This window comes from Anomalospiza imberbis, chromosome 1 (genome assembly GCF_031753505.1).
Source record: "Anomalospiza imberbis isolate Cuckoo-Finch-1a 21T00152 chromosome 1, ASM3175350v1, whole genome shotgun sequence".
NCBI lineage: Eukaryota > Metazoa > Chordata > Aves > Passeriformes > Viduidae > Anomalospiza > Anomalospiza imberbis.
Window position 1 is genome coordinate 102,280,012 of NC_089681.1, and position 17,925 is coordinate 102,297,936.

General features: G+C 35.9%; 1 protein-coding gene across 2 annotated transcripts in view; it reads left to right on the forward strand.

The window, feature by feature from the left end:
• The window catches only part of CNTNAP2 (contactin associated protein 2), a 1,020,441-nt gene that overhangs the window by 686,354 nt on the left and 316,162 nt on the right, over positions 1 to 17,925 (forward strand). For both annotated transcript variants that reach the window (XM_068202989.1, XM_068202997.1), the window contains one exon: positions 6,720 to 6,839. In XM_068202989.1, coding sequence (XP_068059090.1) covers positions 6,720 to 6,839 — 120 coding nt within the window. The remainder of the gene's footprint in view (positions 1 to 6,719; positions 6,840 to 17,925) is intronic.

Consider the following 17,925-nt stretch of genomic DNA (forward strand, 5'->3'; position numbering starts at 1 on the left):
TGAGTGGCTGTTCATGTATAGCAGCATTTCTTTGAGAACAGAGTAAATTAGTTTTCTTGCAGATGCAACATGAGCACACAAATCGTATTACACTCAGGGCTTTAGAGGTTTTAGTCTACTCAAATTTTTGGTTATGCACGAAGTCAGAAAAGGCAGGTTTTCTGTTTTCCAATGTCTTTAATAATAAGTTGATAATGCAATGGCAAGGGCATGTCACATTTGGACACTTTCTTAGTCCTTGTTTTTTACCTGGAAAGTCATTTGATTGTTACTGAATGACTTGTAACTTCATCTAGAGTAGTTATATTTCTTCAGACAGAAATTTCTGAAGTTCCTTTAGGCATCACAGTAGATCCATGTCAGATATCCAGTTTGTGTGCACACCATATTTTGGATGTGCATAAAGCTGCAGCTCATTGAGAAGATAAGTTTTCTTCATCCACATGAACTTCACTGCAGTTTTTGGCACATCCAGGTGTAGTTTCCAAGTACTCATAAACTAGGCACAGAAATTCAGTATTGCAGCCAGCTGGCTATGCTGGCCTATTCCTACTGCTCTGGCCTGTCCAGGTGAACACACTGTGAGCAGCCACAGCTGGTGAGGCCAGCAGCCTTTAAGGTCTTACAGCCTTTTCCTGCTAGAGCCGTATATTTTGCTGAAAGTGCTGCTTCCTGTGCTTTTCCTCATCCAGGTAACTTAATTTTACAGGAGCATCCTAGCTGCAAGTACCTGATATTTAGTGTGTGGCTTGTGGTGATCCACCTTCTGGTGATACAGAACTTGCTAAGAGTCCATCATAAATTTAGTGTGAACAACTGTTGCAGATCCAAGACAATTTTTTTGTCTAGTTAGGATTTTGTCTTCGTTCTTCACTGCCACCCTTTATTTAGGGGAGGGTGTTATTTTAGCAAATATTTTCAAGATACTTTTTAATCAAGAAAGACTTTTTAAAGGGTTCTTTGGCAGTGTGCAGAAAGCAAACTAGGTGTTTCATTACTTTTTGGTTTTTTACATTAAGATTATTGTGTAATAAGTAAAAATGGCAAGAAAAGGTCTTGGTTATCTTAGGACCTTCTCTGTGCAGGATCAGATTGTGTCAGGTATTTTTAAGGTTTTGTAGCTCTTTTTCAGATGAGTGTTCATACAGAATTTTTATATCCAAACTTGAAAAAACTGGCAGGCATAAGGCTTGGTTCTGACCATTACGGACATTGTCCTACAGAACAGCAAGAACATTGAAGTAGTGTTGCATCATGTTGGCTCCTTGTGGAGCTTTTTAAAATCTTTTTAATATACTTGAGGTAGTACAGCAACCCAGCAGCTGTGTGTGTTCCTTCTGTCAGAATACAGAAGGATATTTTTCTCTCATATAACCTGCTTTGACTATGATGAAATACCTTGTTCTTTTAACTTATCTTAAAAGAATTGTAAGACATGATTTCTCCACCACATAGCATTGGAATGAGTAAAGGATGAGTGTAGGTTTAACGTAGATGTGCATAGAGAAAAAATTCTGCTGACAGAGCAGGAACTTACAGTGTACATGTATTGATGTATAAAAATTTATTTTTAACATTTTCCATTTTCCAGTTATCTTCTGAATATATATTGTCATAAAGCAACAAATCTTATTTTAGTATTTTAAAATACATTTTAGGTATGATGTTTCAGTGTGCAGCTATTTTTTGGGTAAGCTTGGAGTTTTTTCCCCCTTCATTGTATGTTTGTGATTTCAGGGCTCAAGAGTTGAAACCAGTTTGAGTTACATAAACCCAGGCACCTCACAGTATATTTAGCTTTTAGTATTTTTCCAAGAAGTTGAAAGTGTTGGAGAGACATAGTTGGACTTTGTGGATCTGATGCATTGCCTGTTTTTGTCACTTTTGCTGTCATTTAATTCCATCCATTTTTCTGTATCTACACCTTTGCTATATTCCTGTAAAGCTAAGATTTACTCCTATATTAGCAGATGTTTAAAGGCGTGTATTCCCTGCAGCAACCACATTCACTGACAGAAACAAAACATATTGCAACACATTCATTGAGCCACATAGTGCAGACTGTCATGCTAGGTAATCTATTTATAATGAGCTTTGCACTTATAAAAGGAGGCTGTTTGTCAGCCCTAAAATTAAAGCTGCCTTTTTGCAGAGTGATGGAAAAACTGTAGTTCACCAAGGTGCTAATGAAATTTTATGGGAACATTATATAGGGCCACAAGGTTTCTAAATCCTTTTTGTCATTCAGCTATTCTGCTTTTTGGAGATAACCAGCAGCTGTGCCACCTGTGCAGGATAACTATCCCTTGATCTTTACACCAGTCAGAAAGTAAAACAGGAGTGAGAACATCTGCTTCCCTCAATCACTTAAGAGCCACTGAAATCTAAGAGGCGTTGATTCTTTCCAACTTTTGACTAACAGTCTTGCGCTGGAAAAAACTATTCTGTAAACTCTTTTTTGGAACTATTTTCTTTTCCTCTAGTGTTTAAAATAGAGGGTCCTAAAAACTCAGAAATGAGTGTTGACTTCCCCATCCATCACCACATCCCTTGTGTTCTGGTGTTCAGAACCATGAAGAAAGGCAGCAATGAAAATGTTCTTAAAGTCTGTGCTAATACTAACAAACAAGGTTTGTTGTTAGTATTTGTTTCACTCTAGGCTATTCTCCCTTAGCCTAGTTACCTAATCAAGCTTTTCTAAGAAAAGATGCTTTTCCCCTCAAGCCTTACTCATTAAAATCCACTGTTGTGAATGTTAGCTTAGTTAATGATGAACTTCAAAATGCATTCATAGTTGCATTTGTTAGCTAATTAAAATGGCTGGATTTTCTGTCTAGACCAAGAAGCTTAGAGAAGCTTGATGCTTCACACAGAAAGATACAGTGAAATTTATATTTTTTATGTTTATAGTTTTAAAACATTTTATCTTCATGTTGGAACACAGAAAACCCTTTCAAATTTTATCATGAAAGGGATTTAGGGGTCTCAGTTTGATCTGTATTATTCAGGAGATTAAACTTTAAAAAGGCTATTGCATTTTTTGGTGCTCTTCTCTTTCTAGTTGTGATTCTTTTTGTGCATACTTTTTTCCTCACTATAAGAGCTTCTATCACTGTTCTGACCAGGTTTTCACCTCTTGCAGCTTGTAGACAATTTTTGATGCAATATGAAAGCAAGTAAAGAGTGAAGATGCTGTTTGTAGGGAGGGTTTTTTCCTCCCTATTCTCCTCAGAAAGAATATAAGTGACCTTTGAAAAACCCTAACAAACTGACAGCTGGATTTATTATGCTAGAAATAGCTTTTCTGGACATCAGGGTGCCTGTGAGTTTTACATTCAGCTTGGAAGATTTTGAGGTTTACTACTATTCTGAAGTCCCTTAAGACTACATATGGTGTGTATTTGGACCAGGTACCAAGAAAGCAAATATACATTTTTGGCATTTCACTTCTACTGGCTTGAAAAGCAAAAATCTGCTACCCTTGTGTCCTCAGTTCTTCCACTTTTTTTGTTTGTTTATTTTTCTTTCCTATCTTCCAGATGGAATCAGCACTACAAAGCCCTTCCTTCTCTCCCTCTGCCTCCTCTGTATGTAGATATATGCAAGCATTTCTCCTCATTCACATGTGAACACTGTAAACTTTATATCCAAGTCTTACATTCTGCTTTTTTGCCTTTTCTTAGCTCAGTTAGGCTTTTTGTTTTTTATTGTAACCTTTACCAGTTTTCTCATTTAAGCAGTTTTGATTCTGCCATGGTCTCTTCCTTGTGTTCTGTGTTCATTTTCTTCTCTATTTTAGTGTGCTTGGGTGACTTCTAAATCAGCATTCCTTAAATGTTTGTCCTTTCATCTTCTCTAGGCTTTCTTTGAGTTTCCTAATTTCTAGTTTCACCTGCTCTCTGTCTTACACACTACTGATCTTTTTGTGTAATATTTACACAAAGTAGTGGCTGATAAAATGATCCTGTGCTGTCTTCCTTTCTACGTCATCATCCACTTGGACATCTTGGTGTCATGTCTTACTTTCCTGTGCTTCAGAGTTGCCTTCTGCCTGATGTTTGCTGCTGTTGTTCTTTTCTTTATTCTTTTTTCTTTTCTTCTCTTTTAAAGTGGCTACCCTTTGCCATCCAAAGTCAACAATAATATCTCTTTCTGTCATCAGTTGTCTTCATACACTGGAACATGATTGCTGTTTCCTATTGCACCTTTAATTACTGGTTATTTTGTCAGCATGTGAAATTCACTTGTCCCTTCACTTTGTTCCTATGTGTCTGTGAAGTGATTTTTGTTAAAGCTCTGGTGCCTACCTTTACATTTCTTTTTTTGATTCCCATTTTTATGATCTTTATGCATATACATAAATGGCCTCAAGTTGTGCCAGAGGAGTTTAGAGTCACAGAAAGGGTTGTAAAGCATTGGAACATAATGCCAGGGAAGTCGTGAATTCATCATCCCTGGAACTCTTCAACGAAACCTGTAGATTCAGCACTTTGAGGACATGGTTTAGTAGTGAACATAGTTGTGGTGATAGGTTGATGGTTGGACATGATGATCTTAAAGGTCTTTTCCAATCTTAATTTTAGGATTCTGTACATATGCATAATGCCTCCCAGAAAATTATCCCACACTCCTAACACTTTTCAAAAGTTGAAATTGTTTAAAATATCCCATTATTTTGCCTGCATTTGAAGAACAATCTTAATTTTTATTAGTTAGTGTTCAACATAATGTTGAAGTTTAACAAAGCTGACTTATTAAAAAGTAGCCTTTTCTGTGCGATAAAACTAGCACCTACATACCACTTTCTATTTCTCCCATTCTAGAAGAACAGAAAGAAGGATGTTATATCTAAACCCCTTAATTTTATATAAAAAAAACATTTGACTTCCATATAACACTCTTTAGTGTTGTTTTCTGAGTTGTAGCAGTATCTCTGTACAAAAATTGGCCTGTGTGCTCAAAAGCAGCAAACTTGGATAACATAAAGGTCTGGTTACTACAGAGACAAAGCTCCCCTGATTTTCTGAAAGAGTTTAGAAAATGAAAACACAAAACTTCATTAAGATCACAAACAATATTTTTTATCTTCTTGACTTGACTTGGAGTACATCCAATAAAATTTGCCTGTCAGCATCATAACAGTTACATATTGGCTTGGTATTTTATGACATTTTTTAGATAGTGTGTAAAAAGTGAGGGAAACACTTTTGAACAAAACAGGTTATGAATTCCTTATGAATTCTGCATGAAGTGCCTGAGAACAGACACAGAGTCTCCTTGATAATGGAAGAATATGTTGACCTTTGTTTGTGGATAAAGGGGAAATGGCTTGAATTGTTTTACAATTTAATTAAAATGTCATCCTCTTGTATAAATTTTACTTTATATCCTCTAATGAGCACATAAAACTTTCCAGGAAATTCCTCCTCTTGTAGCACCACAAGGAGGTTGTAGATAGATAACAGCCTTTAGCCTTGCATTCCTGCCAGATCAACATTTGATATTTTTTTTAACTCCACTTTTCTTCCCATGTCTTGATATTTGGTTAGAAGCCTTTAAATGTGCGTGTGTGACCAGACACTCATCATCATCAGAGCCCAGCAAAACAGCTCGTCCTTATGGACATTTGAAATAAAGCCAGTCCTAGCAAAGAGATTGCTTGCAAGAATTGCCAACAAATTAGATGAATTTTTAGAGTGGATATGAAGTCTGGTTAAACAAACATTTCATTTCTTTTAGCAGCTGATTGATTGATTCTAAACAAAAAAGCTGTGCCATCTGGTCCTTAAAAACAAAGCAACATTACACATTCATTTTTAAAGAATTGTATAGGAAAATATCTATGTAATTCACCATTTTTATGCATATCCACACACACAACAATTTCTATAAATTATCAATTTTACTTTTTCTTAGCATAAAATGATTTCTTCATATTTAATGTACATAATTTTGTAAAAACTCTACATTTGTAAGAAAATATGGGCATTACTAGAAAAGATTCTATCTACAATGCTTCTTATTATGTTTGAGCTATTCATCATACATTTTGAAAAACTATTTTATGACTTGAAATATACAGCAGTATTCAAGGAAAAACTGAAACAAATGTTTCTACTAAATCAAATAAACTTATTTCAGCAAATCCTGTGACATTTCAGACCTTGCTGGGCCAGAGAATTAGTTCTGTATGTATTTAATAGAGTAACTGCATAGCTGTGTAGAGACAGGTATTGTAGGTTGGGAGAAATTTCACAATTTTGAAACTCAGTGTTATTCTGAGTAATAAAACTTGAGCAATTAAAAAATGTACAGGAAGGAAACTCATAAGCTCTCTTGGAAAAAAAGCTTAAGGGTAGAAGTATGTTGTATCAATAGAAGTAATAGAAGTAATATAAGCAAAGTTATGAACTATATTTTTAAAAACAGTTTAAATATACTCTTGAAAAATATTATTTTTTCTCTCTCTCCCCAAGTTATTAAAATTGTCTTCCTATTCTGGCTTTTCCTCATATTAAAGAAGCAGAAACTATGTTCTGCAAGTTTTTAATCACTTCTACAATTTTGGAAAGATGCTTTGTTTTCTGTGTACCTCAGTGATATTGCTTTAATGTAAGAGGTACAATTCTTTTTATATAAGCAGGATCCATTAATTGTCCAAAGAATTTTTTTTCCCCAAGTTAAAACTATTCTTATTGGTCTGTTTCATTTCATTTCAGCTATTTATGAACTCTCTTGTGAAGCATACAAACACTTGGGCAAAACTTCAAATTACTACTGGATAGATCCAGATGGCAGTGGGACACTGGGACCTTTGAAAGTTTACTGCAACATGACAGGTAACTGCATTGTATTTAATAATTAAGTTGACTGAAGGGGGGATTTGTTTTTTGGGGTCTTTTAAAATGTAGTTAGGAGAAAGAGGCTGTTCATATTTCATATTTCTTTTTAAAAGAAAAATAACTAATAAGGGCTTTTCATCAGGGATCGTCAGATCTGCAGTCACTATTGATGATAGACTGAGCAAGGCAGTAGTTACTGCATTTAATAAGCTTTTTGAATTGCACCTGTTAGGTTTAATAGGTCTTTGTATCCTCAGTGCTACATCATTAAAAAAATTGTAAAATATACACAAGGAAAAAGTGGATAGATATACATTTACCAAAACTGTTGTATATCAACCCAGTGGAATTCAGTAGTTTCTGTTGTTCATAGGGTGTTGTAGAAGGCAGCTTACCACCGCATGTAGGGAATAGAAATCAATTTCCAAAGAAACAAAACGTTTGAGTTTTCTTTATTGTCTGTTTTGTCTTCTACACTAGGTCCTTCTAAAACCAGTTAAACTCTGGAGATAATATTTATATAGCTACATTGATTTATTTTGATTTTGTTGCATGTATTGTTTCATGCTTTTAAGACTAGTTTTGTATTCTCACCAAAAGTATCTAATCTTAGTCATCTGTGTTGCCATGATGAAACTGGAAAATATGATCATGAAAAACAGGACAATTTTCTGTACTGAGAATATATTATTTCTTTGTTTTGTTAATGCATATCAGTTGTCTCAGGCCTTTTTCTGATAGGAAATATTGGATAGGTGATAAAACAAACATGTGCTCTGACTTTCCCCAAATGTCTGCCTAAAAAGTTAGAATTTCATAATGTTTGCATTGGAAATCTGGTGTATGCCTGAGTCCTCAGATTCCATCATCAGCAACATGAAGGTGAAGGCACTGTCATAGGTTGAAACACTGTCTCTGACTCTTTAGAAACCTGCAGCAGAAATCTGGGGCTGTGGGATTGGTTTTATCCAACTGGAATGGGAGAGATGGAGAGGGATGCATGGCACATGCAGCAAACCCCAGATCAGGTGCTCATGGGTAGATAGCCTGTTGGAGAACAGGAGAATACCACTGTTCGATGTTGCTGTTAATGTCTGTGTTTGTATAATTAATGCATGCCAAGAAAGGAGCCTGATCGAAGATCTGGAAGTGCTGTCAATCCCATTTGGACTGGAGAGACAGGCCAAGCCATCTGTCCTGAGACACAGGTGTAAAGGCCCTCTTTCAGATCCTGAGCCATGTAGAGCTTTTTAAATCGTAACTACCAACTTGAACAGCATCAGTAACTAATCAGGCAGGCACTGCAGGAAACAAGGCCTAAAATTATGTCATTTAAGAGATTTCTGCTATTCAGAACTTCTGTGTTCAATGCTAGCTATAGCTTTTGGTTACTCTTCAAGGGTGAATTTGTAAATTAAAAATATACTGCCCTAGTGGGGTTAGGCACAGAAAAGTACACTCATCCAGTACTGCAGCATTGCTCATTCATGTTAAATATAAAAATACAACAGAAGGTCCTAGTAGCTTCTTCAGCGCCGGGGAAAAAGGAAAAAGGAGAGGTAAAATTAATAATTTCATTTTACTAATGTTTCTATCTACAAAACAGTTTCAGAGTATATAAATGTGAACTTTTCCTAAGCAGTGCAAGGAGATCATGAACATTAGGACACATGATTCAATTCACTTGGATATGAAGCATGCTGTGGAAAAATGCAGTTTTCCATTTTAACTGGATCACTCTCATCAGCAGCTCTTTGCTACAAGAAAAAGGCAATTTGCACTAATATCCATATAAACGTTGCAGTTTAAAAAAAAACCTCAAACAACTATTTATTCATTACAATGCAAATGACTGCAAGAGATATGTGAAAATTGATGGAAAGTAATTTTAATCTGTGCTTCTAAAACTGACAGTTGTTCCTAGCAGAGTAAAGTTCATCACCTGTGTAGTGCCTATACATTGCAGCTGCCACAGTTTTTGTTTTCTTTTGATTAGTGGTCATCTGAGGCACTAAGGATTGAGGGCAAAGAGCTACAATTTTAGCACAACACCCTAAATCTTTTTGTGAATCTCTATAGGGTATTATCAGCAGCACACATACCTAGTGTAGGGAAGGAGGTTACTTGAGTGTTTTGCTTCATCAGTAACACAGTTCTGTAGAACTCTGTAGCAATGATACATATCTTGTCATATAACAGAGAGCACTAAAGCATGTAAGAATCCGAGCAGAATTCTCAAAAAAATTTAGTATCCAGCTTGTGCAGGTCTATGGTACTGCTAGAACTATATTTGAAAAAAACTTTAACTACCTGAATTACAATTAAACATTTTTTTGTGAACATAAAGCTAAGTAACCTATAAATTAAGCTATACTGATGTGGAGTATACTAAATTAATAAAAATAATATGACATGGTAGTGAAATTTTATTTTGATAGAGATTCTTAACTATATTTTCTATTTTTAGTCTGAGAATCAAATCTAAGTGTTCCTATTCTTCCGCTATGTCAAAGAAACAACTCTATATTAAATTATTACACAAGACATGAATTCGCCTTCTTTCGTTCAGGTAAAACTAACAAGTAGAAAACATCTTAATGGCTAAAAATATGAAGCGCTTCTTGCTAATTCCATTCCTTGAAAGTCCACAAAGTTGGCAAAGTGAATATCAATCTTTGCAAAACAAGGTGGTTTAACAGCCATGTACTACTTTCACAATTACTGTAGTATAGTTTTACTAGAACAAAATGTTGGATAGTAGGCTTCACTCTCACTTGACTGTAAGCCTTCTGGGGCAAGGACAATATCCTGAAAAGTCACTGAAATTGTTTGTTGCAAAATTATGTCTTTAGTCTTTTAATATACTGTATCACAAATATGGAGCCACAAAATTCATCATTTTATCCTTATATCTGCATTTCATCTACAGAGTCTATAGTCAGAAAGCATTAGTGTACCCAAATGTGACAAACAATATTAAAAATAAGAAAGAGAGAGAAAATTATGGTCCAGAAGACAGCTGTCTGAGCATATTTCTGGGCATAATCCATATCCCAATTTATTGTGTCTTAATTTAGTAAACTGGTGAGTGTCATGACAAGACCCCCCCGCCCCTTCACCGATGTCACTGTGGTAACTAAAAATTGTTTTGGTTTCTAAGATGTGCTGGTGATTCAATAGTGCATAGTCGGAAATATGTAATTGCATGTGCTCCCCACAGCAGTTCATGGTCTCTGCAAATAACTCTATTTTCAAAGAAATCCCCAATTCTCCAATTCTTCCAATTCTCTTGTCCTTGTCTTCTCCAAATAAAGGTTGTACTCAGAGCTGTGTTCTGATAGTGAAGAGGAACCAAGCACTCATATTTTATGCCCTCATAATGTCTGAGATATTACATTCAAACTATCTATTTCTGATGCAATAAAACAGCTCTTCAAAATCTTGGGCATTGCTGTTCATGTTACACAGTTCTGTAAATGGTTGTCTGTATGAACAATGTAAATTTTAGGAAGCTTTTTTTTTCCTTTGCTTTTTTTTTTTTTTTTTTTTTTTTTTTTTTTTTTTTTTTTTTTTTAAACCAGTATTGGAAATGTTTAGAGGTAGAAAGTTGGAATTTTTCAAATTAAGGCACTAATGGAAAAAGTATTCCTCGATGCTGTGTTGTGGCACAATGTTTAACCATTAGACTGCTTTTCAGTTTAGCCTCTTTTGTGGCTAAGGTCAACAGGGAACTCTTTCAAAGCTCTGTCATCTTACCCTCTTTTAGAGGCAGGTCCACAAGGCAAAGTTAGACTCCGTATTCAAACTGGTTTTTTCCAAAGTTGGAGGGTTGGTCTCTCACTATCCAGTTTGACCTTTCCTGTTTTTTCCTTAATTGTCATTAGAGCAGCAGCTGTAGTGGAAAGAATTGCTCTTTTAAGGTATTTGTTAGAATATCTTAATAGCCTAAATTTTTTGTGCAAAATTTGAGTATATTGTAGCTTCATTCCATGCTCTGAATCTCTAGGCCAGGTTCCTTTTCCTCTGACAGATTTCATTTTAGTCCCATTGAAAAAGACACAAGAAATAAATTGATTACTCCCCATTATTAATGTTTCTCTTTTTCTCTGTTTGGTACAAGGAGGATGGGGGAAAAGTGTCAGATGAGTAAGATTATTAAGATCTTTCTTTGTGTTTTTGGCCTGCAAGAATTTTTAGCATCAGGAATAAGTAGAGGAACAGTGCAAAGGGACCATAAGGGACGAGTTATTTATCCTAATGGCTGTAAGGGATGTCAGCAGGAGAGGCAGATCAGCTTCTACTACTGTAGTTGCTTGAGGCTTTAAGCTGAGGAGAGGAAAATCATAGCCTGCTGTTTCTAGTGGTTCATCACTTAGACTACTGATGCAAAGTAGAACAGAAAGGTTTCATAATGTATTTTACCAGAAGATATGTCAGTTAATTCTTTCTATTGGTCCTGAAGTCTTTATGCCTCCATGATGCAGCTTTTATCTCATTTCAGGATCCAAATAGCTGCAAGCATAATGGCTCCAATTGAGTGGTACTTAGCCTATCTCCTTTCTAGTACAATTCATTTGCCTCAAGCTGCTCATCTTCAAACAGTTTGAGAAATCATTATGAGTACTCATAGCCTGCCTCATTAAGGTCAAATGTACGAGGTGACTTCTCTACCCACTCTCCTCCTTCCCTTCTCTCTCTTGTCTTTTTTAACAGAAGTGGCACACGTGATAATTACTGCAATGATTTTGTGAGCAGACATTAAACAACCACAACTGTTGTATCCTGTGACTTTTCTCTCTTCTCTCTGTAATGTGGGTCAATGGAGTGTTTTATACTATGAAATATTTAGAAACATATGGCATGAATATAAATGTGCCATCACTAGATCTTAAAGAAAAGTGCCCTAGAAGTAGTAAATGTTTGAATCTATTGCTCATATCCATATAAGAGTTTTCTCATATGAGAATTTTTTCCTGAGAACTGCATTACTGAACTTCCAAGGTACCAGAACTTTTCTTCATGCATATATATATATATGTATATACATATATATATATATATATATATATATATATATAAAATGAAATGTTGAGCAATTTAATTCAATAAAGTAAAGATTTATGGAAGAAGTTAATACTTTTACTTGCTAAATAGAATAGAATGAATACATATTTAAAGGCCAAAAAAAAGTTGTCATTGGGCAATGCTAAGTTGTTTGATGACAATTATGGAGACCTTACCTAGTGTAATCTCATTGCAGAAAGATTTCAATAATAATATTTGAGTCCCTTGCCTAAAATAGAGGAAGAAAAGTTGCTTCATTGTCTCAATTCTTACATATGAAATGAAGATTTTATTTCTAACAGCATCTCATACACTTTTCTTTCCTTTGTAGATGGGTTTTGGGAGGCTTTTTTAATAGTCTGTCAGTCATTTTTGCAAGTTAAAATTACATCTGAGAGGTAAAAAGAGAAACAAATATTTGAAATTAATTGGGGCTGTTTTTGCATGGTATCCAAGCTTGTTTCCTTGCAGATGAAATAAGAGCAGAAACAAACATAACAAAAAAAAAAAAAAAAAGGGAGACGTATCAATGTATTTAGGACACTGTTTCACTGTTTTAGGTTGTCACACAGGACTCTCTGTAAAAAAAGAAAATAGTAATTGAAACATCAGGGCATCATGTCTAGAGCACCAACTCTGATGGCAGACTTTCTTCCTAAGGTGGGTTCACCTTCCAAGCATCAGAGTAAAATAGACCCATGAGAAACCTGGAAACAGAGCAGACTATGTTTACATCTTTGCCTGCCAAGTTGGCTGAAGCATCCTGCATCTCAGCTTTAGTTCATTGATTATATTTTCATCTGCTCTTATTTACAAGGCATCTCCTTTTTATTCTAGGTTTCATGGGTACATATTTTCTTTTTTAATCAGCTTTTCTTGTTATTGTTATTTTTAATTTATGTCAAGTTTGGCTTTCTTGCTCGTTGTGGAACTTTAATGTATCTCAACAAATTTGACTAGAGTATTTTTCTCCCTTGCTGTGGAACACAGTACTGACTTGCTACAAAAATGATCATGGTTGTTTTTCCATCTGGATACAACTTTCCACTCAGCCTCAATCAGTTGACAGACTGTAATTATTAGCCTTTACCTGGACTCATCTTGATTAGATGCAGCTTGCTGTCTGGGGTCCCTGTGAAATAAATCAGGATGTTCTTCTGTTTGGTTTGTTGGGTGTGCCTCAGGTTATCACTTAAAAGTGATGTTGTTAGGCGCCCTTGTGATTGGCAGTTATTTGAGCTTGACTGGTTAAAGCCACTATCTAGATGAAGAATGAGGAATGAGTGAGTGGTCTGTTGCTGTGTTCTGTGACAGCATGCCAAGTTTGTCATATTGTCAGGCTTTTAAGGATGGAAGAATAAAGGACTACAGCCTGGTATTAAGGGCCATGGGATTGTGAGGGGTTTTGTTTACTTACCTTTTATAATGTTCATGACTTAAACATACACTGCCATAGAAAAAGCCTCCACACAGAGATGAAGGTTCTAATAATCTCAGGGGTCTTCATAATATAAAATCACAGCATTTGGAGGTGGGGGAGGGGAAAGGTTGTGAATGAGCCCCTGGTGACTTCATTAAGCAAAAATGTGTAATAACGAAAATGTGATGTCATGGATTTAGGGTTTGAGTAAATCATGTTAAATTTACGTGACCCTAAATAATGTTGGAATATCTCTAGATATTTTCTGCACTCACCCTTGCATGTGTAGAAAGACAAAAGCTATCCCAGTTTACAACAACACAGAAAATATCTAAACCATAAAACAAAAAATATGATGTGAAGTCTGCCTCCAGGACAAAGTTCTTGATTTGCTCTGTTTCAGAAGAGAACAAGCTTTATCACTGACACTCAAGGTGGCTTCTTAAGTCAACAAGTAATAGAAACATTTCTGGCTGTCTGACTGCATTCCTATAATTCTTCCTCTTCTTTTCTGCCCCACTTCAAATTCTGAAGCATCATATAAGAATATACATGAATAAAAGTATGTTATGTCTTGTCATCGTCTTAATGCATTTGAGATGCTCGTAGGTGGAGTAAACATTCATACATCAGGCATAAGATGACTAAATGTATAATGACCTCAAAGCACGAGAACAAATTGTCTTTTGGGAGTGACACAGCAGACTTAGTTGAAAATAAAGCAGAGTCTTTGTTTTGCTGAATTATTTGGTCTAGGAGAAGCAAAAAATCCTCACATCACCTGCAACCAGAAATTATTCCTCATTTGTTGGAAATCAAGCTCTCAGAAATTAAAATACAACAATCCTTTTTAGAATTCTGTGCATTGAAGGATGCCACAAGCCTATATTTCAAGTAATACGTCCATAACTGGGGGAGTCGAAAAAAGGAAAGGTTGGAAATAAAATTATGAGCAGTACCATCTACCTCAAACTGTTACTGGGAATGTTAGAAGCAAATATTTAGCTCAGGATTCACTCCCACACACTTGCTCCCTACTGGGGATATAAGGAACTTGGCACAAGCTGCTTCAGGCCAGTGATATGCTTCAGTTATCCCTAGAAAATTGCTCCTGTAGAGAATATTATTGAAAGGCCAAACAAAACTTGTGTTTTCTGTAGAACTTTTATTATTGCTTTTGGTCAGAAAATTAAGGTCAAGTTAAGGCTAAGTTAAATTACCCCTGAAATAGTGGGAGCTGGTGGTGGTGTTTTGCAAACTTTTTTTTATTGTGATGATAATATTTTCTCAGAGTTTTTCTGTTGTTTGGGGGGGAGGGGTACAGATGATGTGACGTGTGTGTTTTTGCGTACTCCCTATATTACTGGGAAAGCTGATCTATACTTCTATGGGCTTTTTGCTGTACTGCCTCAAAGTCTGGAAGGTGTGAGTCACTAAGTTCATGTGGGACTTGTGATATACAGAAATGCTTTCCCATATGTGCTTCTCCCTTACTGCTTCCTTGTCCTTAATCAACAGTGCAAACAACATCTTCTCATCAAATCCTATCCAGGGCTACTTTTTATTGACTGCTACTGATGCCTCAGGTTTTGGCTTTTATATTTTTCAGATTTTGTACTGCTTTAGTGTGTAGTTCTGAGCTTCATATTAGGGGATAGTAAGCTCTCATCACAGAGTAGGTAGACAAAACAATTCCCTCTCTAGCTGGGGACCCAAAGACAAATGATCCAAATCTCAGGGCCAAGAGCATAAACAATGGCGGAACAAAGAGAGAAAAACAAGAAGGTTGGGACTTCATAACCTAAAGCTGTAATTGGACAATTAACTCCAATACGCTAATGGACCAGAACTTATAAATGTGAGAGACCTCGTTACCAGTCGTCCATTTTGTGACCATTTTGGGTTCATCTTGGGTATAGCTCTCACTGGATTCTTGTACTGCCCAAGGTGTATCCATTAAGGCCTTTTAATAAATATGTACATTATTCTTTAACTCCATCTAGACTCTGTTCCAGGACAGCCTTCAAAAGGCATCAATACTACTGCCTTGTCTTGTTGACCGTGGGACTAGGAAGAACACCATTTACCCATTCAGAGTGTTGTTCTCATTGATAATTTCTCTGGAATTGGAACAATGTAGCTAAATGTTCAAAGAGCAGAGTAGTTAGGACAGGAAATATCTAAAGTCCTGTTCAGACCACAAATGGTCTATCACGTTCACTTATTTCTGAAACAGATAGTCAAGTGATGAAAAAATTACAGGTAATTTCTAGGTGTGAAAAGAGATTTATTCTACTCTAGAATTTCCAACCAGCATTCAGGGTGCAGTGCTGCCACCTTGTTGTGTAATTCTCTAAATAAATTTGCTTAGAAGGGCAGGTAAGTTGTGTTGTCACTATTGCTGTTAAAAAACCGCATGCTTTCTTTTATGCTCTGAAAGACAACTTATAAAAATAAATTACTTTGGCAATGAATAAGATACAGAAGATATCCATTTTGATCTGTACTTACATATCTAGGGAATGTACTGCTGATGCAGTTTCCCCAGGCAGGCAGGTGATGTGCAGAATGATTCTTCCATGTCTCACTCCCAGGATTTCCTAATAAGTGAATTAGTATAGATTATGTAAGAATATGAGTGTACAGTGTTATGAAGTTTTTGTGTGAAGGCTATCTTTGAACGCTCCTAGAGCACCCCAAGATTATTTACATGTTTGAATTTTATCACTTAAAATTAGTCTTAGTGCTTTTCTACAGAAGAGCACAGTAACTATAATGTGAACCTAAAGACAATACTTTTTTATTAATTTTGAGTATGGGCACTCAGCACACATTTTAGGGCAGCACCAGAAGTATGCTGTAAACTCCCCTCCACCTCTTCCCCATGGTGGGAAAAAGACTGAAAGGGGATAAGCAACAAGGGCAAAAATTACTTAAATCTGATATCGTCTGGAAACTGGCCTCTTTCTTTTTTTAGCTTCAAGGCCACAGAAAGTAGCACTTCCTCTGAAAATATGGTAGTCAATCAGAAAATGTTATGAAGAGACCACTTAGATCCATTAAAACTAAAGAGGAATTTTCCTGGAAGAACCAGACTTGGTTGCAACCTATTGAGATTATCCCTTGCTCCACAGCACCAGAAAGTGAAGAATGGTTGAAATAAACAGGATACAACATAAGAACAAACTAATGCTAGCATTCCATATGATTTAGGAGAAGAGTCCAACCAACATGACCATAAGATGAGCTGTGAAACTTTGTACAGTGAGTAGGGAACATCTACAGCCAGAGAACTTGCAGAGAAAATTTTTAGATTTGGACTGGAAATATGCAGTTGCAAACCAGGTCTCTTGTTCAGAAAGTATTAACTGATAGGTATAAGGATTTCCTTCCACTTGTATACTGGAAGCCAAGAGTTTCAACGTTAGTCTGGGTTCATTTTTATTATGTTCAGAGCTCACATTGTTAAGAGCATTAACATGCTTTTTATGCTTCCTGTTTTAGAGGTTTTTTTTGCCAAGCCCAAGTTTTCCTTTATTCAGGAGGCCTAGAAATATTTGTTTTATCTAGTATGTTTCAGGATATGCTTCCCTGAGTGAGAGCTATTGAGGTAATAATCTTCAATTACCCTAGATGAGATTTATTGGACTAACTCTGCAAACACTGAAGCATCCAATAGTAAGCAAGGTAGGAATACTGGTGAGAAGAAATTATTATTCTCCTAATATTATTTTTGTGGGTTTTGTCAAAGCAGTACCCTAAGCCTTGAGACGATACTCCTCCAAAGAGAATAGCTTTTTATCTTCATGTTGGGATGCACTTGTGCATCACAAATGGAAATCGCAGTAGATTTTCTTTCAGATGAGTGTTTGCTGACTATAGTGGAATTTAGCTTGTCAGTACTGATAAAAGAAAAAATTAAATATGTTCAATATCATGTCAGTAGTAGTAGGAAAAAATACCTTCACAAAACAGTTTGAAATGGCAATGTTGCAAATAATTGTGTTGCATACCTAGGACCATCACTATTCAACTGGATTCCCTTTTTCTTAGCAATAGCTTGGTGGACAGGAATTGGTGTTCTCACAGAGACATGGATATCCCATAGAAGCTGACTTAGCTCTCCAAAGCCTGAGTATGTATTATTTGTGGATGTAGATCAGACATGGTTCTGTCAGAAGCATTTTTCTACTTGAAGATGCATTATTGCTAATTTTGTTCTGGTAACTACCACAGAACTAAACTGAAATGGTCCATCTTACTTGTGTTGTATGGTGAGCATCTGATGAACAACCAGATGAGCCAATTGGATACTAACCAAAAAGTGTACTGAGATTATTCATGTGACTGACATCTCTGCAAGGCAGAGTAGAAACAATTGGGGTATATGCATAAGTATTTCTGGTCAAGAGTTATTAGCAAAAGAACTTACTTATGAACTCACTTTATGCACTGGCATGAATATTCATGGCTTGTCTATCTCACTGCATAAACCAAATTTCTTATAAATTACAGATATATGATAAATGAAAACTACAAAAAAAAGGCACTAATCTACTTGATTAATGTTAATATTCAGAGGGGATCTCTGACATTTTT